Genomic DNA, 10,767 nt, shown 5'->3' on the forward strand with positions numbered 1-10,767 from the left:
GTTTAATTGCTGTTTTACATGGACCTACTGCCCTACTTTTACAAGGTTTAGAATTGTGCTGAGAAATTGTTTCCATGGAAGCAGAGATCACTAAAGAAATAATGCGCTCGGCATTTCCTACAGGATTATTCCTTTTACAGCCTGCTGTTGTAAATAATTAACTCTTCTAGTGCTGTTCCAGCTTAGCATGGATTAAAAGAAATAATGCTTTTTTTGATGTTATAGAAGCATTACATATTTTTAATATATATATATAAGTATATAGATAGTTGGAAAAGCTTGTCTTTGAAGTAAGTCTGTTCCTTCCTTATTTACAGAGGGGAAAATCCACCAGTAAAAGGAAAAGTCAATGATGAAATGCACTTTTATTTTGAACTATATTTCACATTTGGCATTTAAATAACATAAAATAAAATATAGACAAGATATGAGGAGGTAGGTGATAGTTAAATGGATTTTGACTTTGAAGGAGGGATGTGAAAATTGAAAAAAAAAAAGGACATTATTGTAGTGTGGGTAAATGAATGACTTAGAAATGGGAAAAGAGTTGCTAAATTATTACAGAATCATCAACATGACAAATTGACTTACCTGGCAGTTTTAATAATAGTTTTAGCTGTAGATCTCAATTATTTTCCAAGAAAGGTAACTACAGTTACTGTTACCTGAAGGACTATCCAGATTGCGTCCTGCTTTGGCAGAGGGTATTCACATCCCATTTCCATGTGGAGCTCTGATTTTACACCTATTCTGAGTTCTGAGCCCTCCCTGGGAGGCAGGATCCTTCCCAGTGTGCACACAGAGCCACCGGCAGGAGCCTGCACGGGCTGGAAATGGGGCAGCGCTCAGGTCGGCAGCACACAGGAGGAGCTGCCTGGGAGTGCAGAGCACACACTGCTCTGTGCCCATCACTGCTCTCAAAATAATGATTTATAAACAGTCTGACAGGGGTTGACAAATCAGACGAATGGGACTGACTTCATGCAAACTGGAAAATCTTTGGCAGGTGCTGCCAAAGCACGTGGAGATGGTAATACAGGTTTGTAGATCACTGGGAGACTTGGGAGCCACTGGAGTGTTCTGTGAAAGGCATTATTAAAGCTCAGATTGAAAAAATTTCTTCAGAAATAACGAACACCTTTGTAAGGGTAACATAAGCATGAAAATCAGTATTCCTAGTGCTGCCTTGGGACGAGCATGTGGCAAAGGAAAGGTGGGAGAGAAGCTTTCCATGCCGGAAAATGAGGCTGCTCTCTGCAGGAGAACAGCCATCAACCTGGTCAGCTGTGCTTCCTCTTGAAACAGCAGCTGCTCCAGGCAGCAGCTATCAAACTCCCAAAGGCTTTATTTAATAAAGCTATGGAAGTAGGAAGTCCATAACTGATAAGAATCTGGATAGTGGAATGATAGAGATGCTGTGCAGTGAAAGGAACAGGAACAACCATGATGGAAGTGGAGGAGTAGGATTTCCTGCAGAAGTGGAAGAAACTCCTTCAACAGCCATTTGCATACAGTCCTCACAAAGTCTGAAGAAGGAAAAGGACCGGCTGCTTGTCTTTAATCCATAACGGGAGCCCAGGGCAGGAGCTTGGCTGCTGTCTCTTCCCTGTTGTTTCCTCATCAACAGGAGCGAGGGAGGCGGCTGCAGGCTGGTGCCACTCCCTGAGAAGAAACAGGGAGCTGGGAAGCTGTTGACTGGGATTTGGGAAGGAGATGCCAAAAGTTGTTTTGGAAGAAGAACCTGTTTGGTGGGTATGATTTGAATCAATAAAGGGAGCAGCACACCAGTGTGTGGGAATGAGCAGCCTCCATCAGCGGATTGAAGCTTTGGATGCTGCCTGCTGCCGCTCAGGACTTTATCTGTGCTTTTCTCCAGCACTATGGAGCCTCTGTTTGGGGTTGTGCTGGCTTTGATTCTGGCAGCCGCTTCACCAGCCAACGACAGCTGTACCTGTGCCACCAACAAGTGGGCAGTGTGTGCCCAGGACGGCCCTGGGAACTGCACCTGCAGGCTGGCAGGTTCTGATCACCCCGTAGACTGCTCAACCCTCACTTCTAAATGCCTCCTGATGAAGGCAGAAATGATGCCCCTGAAGGAGAAGCGCCTCTGGAGACCCCCCCAAGGGGTGTTGGACAGCGATGGCATTTACAACCCCGACTGCGAGGACAGCGGAGTCTTTAAAGCCAGGCAGTGCAACCAGTCCAGCTCCTGCTGGTGTGTGAACAGCGCGGGCGTGCGCAGGACCGAGAAGGGCGGCCGGGGCCTGAGCTGCAGCGAGCTGGTCCGCACGAGGTGGATCTACATCGAGCTGACACACAAGAGACGATCCAACGCCTTCCACGCTCCCGACGTGACGAAGGCCCTGACGCGGCTCTTTGAGAGCAGGTACAAGCTGCACCCCAAGTACATCGCAGCCATCAAGTACGACCCCCCGCTCATCCAAATCCGCCTGCACCAGAGCAAGAAACCCAGCTGGGATGTAGATATAGCTGATGTGGCCTATTACTTTGAAAAAGATGTGAACAATGACTCGGTGTTCCACTCCAACAGTAAATTAACTGTCTCGGTCAATGGAGATACTCTGGCTATTGACAAGCTCTGGATTTACTACGTGGATGAAAAGCCCCCGGAGTTCTGCATGAGGCAGCTGGCAGCTGGCATCGGCGCTGTGGTCACCGTGGTGCTCCTCACTGCGGGCGTTGGCATCGCCGTGCTGCTCATCCTCAGGTGGCTGCGCACAAGGACATATAAAAAATTCGAGTGTAAAGAAATGAGGGAAATTAAAGCCACAAGCTCAGAACTGCCCTGAGCTGAAAGAAGAAAGGCAACTAGGGGAAGAAATATGAAAAAAAAAAAAAGGTACAAAATACAAAGAACAGACTCGGTATATGAGATGGATTTGGAGTTTTTTCCTTCCTACAGGAATTTGTTCAGTGACTGTTCTAAATTATTCTTGTTTAGTAAGAATAAAAATTTTGGGGTATAAATGAATTTGGGAGTCAGTTATCTAACTATTTTAAATGACTCCTACTTTGAGGGTAAGAAAACTATTACAGCTGTCTGTTTAACATAAGACAGAATGCTTTCACTCCTGCTGCAGGCCTGGCTCAGATTGCTTAAATACTTAAATACTCTGTGGGGTTCTTGGTGTATCTACTTACTGAAATTAAAGCACTTGCCTCAGCATATTTGGGCTATATTGCTCCTTTTCTCTTGGTAGACTTTTTTAAAATGCAGTTTGTTTTTTGTTCTTTTGGGGTATTTAAAAAAAAACTTTCTGGAACTTTTTTTATCAAAAAATAATTTCATCAATATTACCAAATAACCAAATAAGGTAATGATATGATACTCTGCAACGTCAGAGGCTTTTATAGAGTGATTTGTTAGAAAACATCCCAGGTGTTGGGTTGCTTCCAGGTGTGGTGATCCCAAGTTCCCGGGTTTGTATTCAGGCACAACAGTGAGCTGTTCCCACTTGTGCTCTTTAATAAGGGTCTGACACTCCTCGTCAGCAAAGATCCCTTGATCCACATGCAAGTGTAAGTTAACCTTGGTGTTCTGCCCACATTCCAACTCTGGTAATAGCTTTCTGTCTACCTAAATTCCCTGGGCAATTTTAATGAGAGGAGATATTTTTCAGTGTTGTACAGCTTCACAGAAACACTACACAATGCTCCGGGACAGGCTGAAAAAGAGCTTTATTCCAACTGAGCTGCGGGGGAATTTAAGAGCAGAGTGTAATTACTGAACTTGGAATTTGGCCAACTGGACTGCTTTGCTACCTACTCATCTGCTGCATTCCTGGTTTGGAGAGCTATACCCGCTGTGAAGGACATTTTAAAGGAAATAATGCTGATTGTTGAATGTTGGGATATTGTCAGTTCCATTCTCTGTGCTGCAGATGGATGTCTAAGTCCATCGCTCTCACCTGCTTCCTTCAGCAGCGCCTGCTCCACCTGGGCACTGCCACAGGGCCAGCAGCTCTTTCCTTCTCTGAATGGAGTTTCAGTGTTGCTCATTTGTGATTCCAACAACAGTCAGGAATGTGCTGCTTCCACAGCAAACCATTAAATATGCAGCTCTAGTTCTACTGAATGAAAAGGATATCAGGGGGAAAAGGGAAGAGGCTTTGATTCTGTTCCTGCCTTTGTTTATAGACGCTGTTGGATAATAACATTTGGTTCAGCATACACCATTTCCATTTGACCTCACACTTGTTCACTTACCTGCTGGAAAATTCTGGGTACATTGCTTGGGCAGGTGTGTCACGTTTTCCCAAAATAAGATTTTTATGCAATTGCAGCAGCAGCATTAATATACTCACAGTTTCAGAGCAGGGTCTATAATTCATTGTGTGCCTTACAGCAACACACTGAAGCTGGTAGTTTGTCACTCAGGAATACTCACATGGCTGAGAGAAGATGAAGTGAGAGTTTAAGATCTAGGCTGGATCTTTCCATGTTGTAGGAAAACTCAGAACTTAGCCTAACTCCACACAATTTTGTGAGTAGCCATTTATAAAACAGAATAAATTAAAAATCTAGAGCTGAGCGGCTCTCAGCTGAAGAAATGTAGGATGAGAATAAAAATCATTCAAGTACATTTCTTAACCAATTTCTTAACTTATGCAGAGCAGATCAAAGCCATTGTTTGAGAGGCTGGGGCTGTCCTTCACTCAGGGATCCTGAGATGTTCAGTCTTTTCTGGAGATCTACGGTGGTTTTCAACAGTCTTTTAAAATCCTTGCATTTTTCTCTTTCCCATCATAGGAAAAAATATTATTTTCAAGGTGAATGATGAGATTTTATATTATAATATAAACACTTAGACATCATATTCAGTACAAGAGGCAAAAATTACTAACTGTTGAAAACAGTGTCAGCATCTTTCCTTGGCTCCTGCTTTTTTCAGTAGCTGAGATTGTAGAGAAAGAAGAAAGATTATAAAGACAGAAGAAAGGCTGTTGTGGTGTCATTCAGACTTTTATTATTCATTAAAGGACTGCCTCATGAAGGCCACGAGCTGTGGTTGGTTATGTCTTTGCTAGTCCTTCAGCACCAGTGAAGACTGCACACTGGTCAGGGACTGGAAATGCACTAGGGTTGGTTAATAGGAGGGATAAGGGATCTGCAGTTAATCAACAGAATGAGATTAATTGAAGCAGAGGGCTCAGAGAACCCTGGACTAGATCATTGTACTCAAATAAATCTGTGTAGAGCTACTGTAGGATGTGGACTTGAATAAACCAAACAGACCCATTGCTGCTGCTGAGTGCTCGTTTCTCTCCTTCCACCTCCCACGCCAAATCTTTTCTGCACGTGGCAGATCACATATTTTACTGTAACAGCCCATCACATTCTGCCTGTTTGACTTCCTTACCACTCCTGATGTTCTCACTGAAAAAGAGACAATGAGCCCTTTTTCAGCTTTACATTTTGCAAAATGAAGATGCATTTTGAGGTTGTTAACTCTAAAATTTCTAGCTATCCTTTTCCTGATTACATCATCCTGTTTTAATGGAATGTTTGCTCATTTTATCTAAGTAATTAGGACCTGTGCTCTCTGCAGTGGGCTCTGGGTCCTGTGGGTGATAGCAGAGAGTTCCTTTTGTCAGTTCGTCCAAGGATGTGATCTGCTTCACGACTGTCTCCAAAGATTGAGGACTGAGACCCCAGACTCTGAAAGGAGCCCTGGCCTGGCCGAGGTGGGACATTTGCCAAGTCTCAGAGGACTGGTCTGCATCTCCATGAGAACGGAGTGCCAGAACAATGGATCTGGTCACAGTGGACTGAGCCAAGGCTACTTGCCCAAACTGGTCTGTCCCTACCAGAACTATGGTTTGCAGCTTGTTCCTGAGCCCCAACCTCAACACGGCTGGTTCCTGCTCTGGCTCTGTGCCCCTCACTTTGGTTCCCACCTTGACCAACCTATAAAAGCCCTGGAGACCCCCACTCACTTTTGTGGACACTCCACTGGAGAAGATCGTGTCCATGGGCATCGAGGCCTCGAGGACTTGTCCCTCCACGCTGGTAGCTATAATCCCCTTCCCCTCTTTCTCTCTCTCTCTTTACTATTCTTTATTTCTCTCCCCACTGTCACACTAAATAAAGGTGCATTTTTGTTTGAGTAAACTGAGTTGTCCCCTGTTGTGTCTTTTGCACTCTGAGATCCTTAAAACAAACCATCAGGTTTCCCACATATATCTGCAGACCCTGACACCTTTGTGCTGTTGCCTGCCTGGGTTAAAAACGGGGTGTGCTTGCTATAACAATGCCAGAGCTGGCTGTTGCCTAAATTAGGTTCTGCAGTTCCAACTGGCTGCCTTGGAAAGCTCAAATCAAACCCATGCAGAGAAAAAAAATCCCCTCTCTGCACTCCAACTCTGAAGAGGCCAGTTCTGCCCTTTATCCACAGTGCCTCTACCCCTGGGCAAGTGCACAAAGTGAGCCTTGGCCTTCGCTTTCAACGAGAACTTCTGTACCGCTCACGATCTGAGGAGAGTGCCAGAAGCAACGGCAGCACTACAGCGAGGAAATGAAAGATAAGGATTAAAACCCTCTTCAACTCTGTTCTCTCTACTCCCCCTGGTAAAATCTGTGTCTGCCTCTATCTCCAAGAGTGCACCCTGGAATTCCTTGTCACAAAACGCCCGTGTCAGTTTGTAGGTGCTGGCGTGTGCACACACCTGTGTGTTCCACACCTACTGTAAACACACACACCACTGTCAGGGCAGGGAAGCCCTCAGGAAAACCTCGTGGCAGCAGATCCTCCTCAGTACTCATCACTCTGCAGCCTCCAGCTCTTATCAGAGGCAAAACCATCAAACCTGCTGCTGTTGTGGACCAGCAAAGAATCCTCTTTTTGTCCCACCTTCCCCACTTAAGCATAATCTCTCAGGGATGTTTAGGCTGGGATATGCCAGATGAGGTTACTGATGAGAATTTTAACAACTGCCATGTAAATACACCGAGGTCTTTCTTGTTGGGATGGAGGAACACCTGCATCTCTGGGATGTTACTGACAGCTGGAGACAACATCCCCCAGTAGTTCTTAAAATGTTTAAACCTTGGGGAATCACCATGGAAAAAGCCAAACCAATTTCTACTGCTGGAATATAGAAATCACTTTTTCAGCGAACAGTTAAAGAAGTAACAGATTGGCCCTTCCTCGTCTTCTCCTTAATTGGGCCAGTTAATGCTATTAAACAAATCTTCCTCATGCAGGTATAATTATCCTTTCCAAAGCATTTCCACTGATTTGCCTCAGGGTTTTAAATACTGCAATTACATCTTTTTTTTTTTTTTTTTGGTCAATGCTAAAATTAATCTTTAGTCATTACCGTTGCTATCAAAGCAGGGAAAATGAGCTTCTAGAACTTTTACTATTATTTTTCAGCAGTTCTAACCAAATCTCTTGTACCAGGCTTCACCTAGTTAAAATTTCATCCACGCCAGGCAACCTGACAAGATCCACATCTCATTTGCACAATGATCCCTGGGATCCTGAGGGATAACACTCCTACAGCCTCACTCCAGCCCCAATCAAGCACCACAGAAACAATTAGGCAGACTTTGCATTATCTAAATGAAAGATGGAATTATGAAAATGTGCACTGCTAATTTTCCGCCGAGGTTTTTACATGTGAGCCCGGCACTACTGGTGGTACGTGCACCCAACCATCTTCAGGTGGTTCTTTTGAGACAAATTTATCTTTTGAGATAAATGCCTGTCCTCGTAAGGCTTGAAGTGAGAAATCTCAGCACTTTTGCTGCTCTGTTTACACCCAGAAAAGCTGCTTGGAACAATTAGAAAGCATTGAAAAGAGCACTCCTTATTTACAGCCTCCTCACACGTGTTTTGGAATTAAATTCGGCATTGAATTTTTTGACAACTTTTAGAGGAACAGTTTTAGAGTCAACTTCTGTTTGCTCCAGTAACTTCATTTTCTGGATTTTAAAACTACTTTTTTAAAACCATCGACAACAGAGATAATATGCAGCAATAGTTAATACCTATTAAATTCTTGAAGAGCATCCTCTAACTGGTATCTCGGTGGGGAAGGGAGGGCAAAGGACAGGTAGTACATAACACACTCAGTGTATCAAGGCAGGATGTCCTAGTGCACAACATTTGGAAAAAATCTTGGTATTAATGAAAAGCGTCATCTGATCTTTTAAATTAATGTGAACTCCTGATATTTCAGCTGGCCAAACAGACTAAGTGGAATTAAATCCACTTTCTGACTTGCCAAAAGTGATGGAGTGCGTTTTTTCAGCCAAGATTTTAGCCCAGCATGCATGAGCAGAAGTGAATTACACTGAAACTTGAATTACTATACTATCAATTAATAAGTTTTCCTTGGATTTATATAAATGCCAAATATTTTAATATTTTATAGTGATTGTTTTAATTTGAAGCTGAAGACTGTATATTCTAACTGACAGCTTTTAAATTGTGATGATCAAAATTGGTAGCAGAGAGACTTTAGTACCAAATATGAAGTATGTGTATACCAAGCACAGAAAAACACTTTTTATATTCAAAGTTAAACTACTTTTCATTACTTTTATTTGATTTGGCAGTTGCTTGTGTAATTTCATACATATACAAAACCTCATTCAGTTCAGAACAACTACTTATATAAAGAGATACACAAATACTAATGGGCACACCCACACAGGAAAATTGTACCTGTTAAGGTGTTAATTGTTTAATTGTACTTAGGAAATAACTTATGACCTCTAAATAGGTCTTCTACACTCTTAAAATTTTAAAATTTGCTTTCTGCTCTTCTTCTGGAATGAAATTACAGTCTTTTTTTGTAGAAGAGACGAGGCTTGTAAGCAAAAACTCAGCTACAAAACTGTCTTAATCTACCTCTCTTTACCATAGAACATTCTATTTTATTTCCTCTAGAAAAAAAAAGTTGCATGCACACACCTTCATTAAAATTCAAGAGAAGCTACAATATAAATTATAAGTTAGTATGGTTTTTTTCTACTACACATCTATTTAGAGGAAAAAAAAACCACTACAACAATTGCTCAACTGTTTACCAGTTTTTCATCCGGAGATATATTTAGTGCTGGTATTTGATAAATCCTATAATTACCTGTGCTGTATTTGCTGCTTGTCTGCTTTGAAGTTTTAATTGCAAGTGATGATACTTGAGGAAACTTGAGAAGTGCAGAATGTAGAACACAACTTTTAGCCCTATCCTTGCACATTCAAAACATCCATGGGTTTTTAGAAGAATTTAGCCAAGTCAGGAATGCAGGAGTAGCTCCTCTATGCAGACAGAGTTAAACAATGCACCGGAGAAACAAATAATTGCAAAAAGAAATGTGCAAAGAAAAACTCCCAAACCAGTATGCTGTCAGCAACTCAATAAAGAGTGGAGACACTGAGGTGGAAAAATGACAGAAGAAATGGTAAAAAGCCTTAATGTCTTCGGAATGGAGAATTCTAAAGAGAGAAAACCAGGAAAGTAAGCAAATACGAAGTCTAGTAAGGACATTGAGAGCTTTCATCTCAGTTCTTCATTTCCTGACAGCTGGGACTGTCAGGAAACACAAGCCTTGGGTTAGACAAAGTGCTGCTGCTACAGCTCAGCTGGTTTTGTGACTGGAGCAGACAGTCGCAAAAATTAACGCTGTGTTACTGACTGACAGATTTTACTCTTCGTGCTTCTTATGATAATGGGCAGGTCTTAAAGGAATTGTGTCAGAGGAAATTATAAGATTATCACTAAATAAAGTTCCCTCTTGGCCTGGACTGCAACAATTGGTCACTACGGATTTCCCTTGGCGATGAACATCAGTGCCTAAGAGCTGTCACAGGAGGGCCCTGGTAATTAAAAAAAAAAGGAGGCATAAGGAGTACCTCAACAAACACTGAACAATACTCAGCAGTGCTCATACAAAGAGGATGTGGCTCTTTGCCTTTAAAGAGGAAGGCAAAGATTTGTGTTTCTTTACCTTCCACAACAACAGGGCCTCTGTTGACATTGAAGGCACCAGGGCTTATGTGCAGCCTGGGCTGCCCTGTCATTACCACACATCCCAGCCTCACCCTCCCTCAGCAAATAACCTGTTTTTCACATCACATCGCTCCAGATGCACTTGTCAGCCAGAGGAGTAGGACAAGAGCCACACATTAAGTTAGCAGCTTGCCATTTCCTCGGGAAAAACATCCCTTTCTACCATGGTGGCAGATCTGCCTGCTCCCTGCCCAGGAGGGAGCCCTCTGGCAGCAGGAACCACTTCCCATTTCATGTCCCCAAAACTAGATTTGTAGAATCAATCAGGTTGGAAAAGACCTCTGAGACCATCGATTCCAACCTGTGACAGATCCCTACCTTGTGAACCAGCCCAGAGCACTGAGTGTCACATCCAGCCGTTCCTTGGACCCCTCCTTGGGCAGCCCATTCCAATGTTTAGTCACCTTTTCTGTGAGGAACTTGATCTTCACGTCCAGCCTGAACTTTCTCTGGTACAACTCGAGGCCATTTTGTCTTCTCCTGACACTTTTTACTCTGTACAAAGACTGACCTCCACCAGGCTCCAAACCACCTTCAGGGAGTTGCAAAAGTGAGAAGGTGCCGACTCAGGGACCCACAAAATGGGATTGTTACCTGGTGTGCAACAAGGCAATAATTACACACTTGAGATGCTTTTTATTTCAGAGCTGCACTCCAGTTCTCGCAGTCCACAAATCAAGCAGAACCACCAGACTTTTCCCACCATTGTTTTTAGGCAGGAATTCAG

The 10,767-nt window shown here is 43.1% G+C and overlaps 1 protein-coding gene across 1 annotated transcript; it reads left to right on the top strand.

The window, feature by feature from the left end:
* Window positions 1-1,880: 1,880 nt before the first annotated feature.
* TACSTD2 (tumor associated calcium signal transducer 2) lies at window positions 1,881-2,971 on the top strand. Its single transcript, XM_066325573.1, has one exon. The coding sequence runs from the start codon at window positions 1,881-1,883 to the stop codon at window positions 2,808-2,810; it is 930 nt and encodes a 309-aa protein (XP_066181670.1). The 3' UTR covers window positions 2,811-2,971.
* Window positions 2,972-10,767: the final 7,796 nt, after the last annotated feature.

This window comes from Sylvia atricapilla, chromosome 9 (genome assembly GCF_009819655.1).
Source record: "Sylvia atricapilla isolate bSylAtr1 chromosome 9, bSylAtr1.pri, whole genome shotgun sequence".
NCBI lineage: Eukaryota > Metazoa > Chordata > Aves > Passeriformes > Sylviidae > Sylvia > Sylvia atricapilla.

Excerpts from the sequence above, each read along its gene's own strand:
- TACSTD2 (XM_066325573.1), top strand. The coding sequence starts at position 1,881 with ATGGAGCCTCTGTTTGGGGTTGTGCTGGCTTTGATTCTGGCAGCCGCT.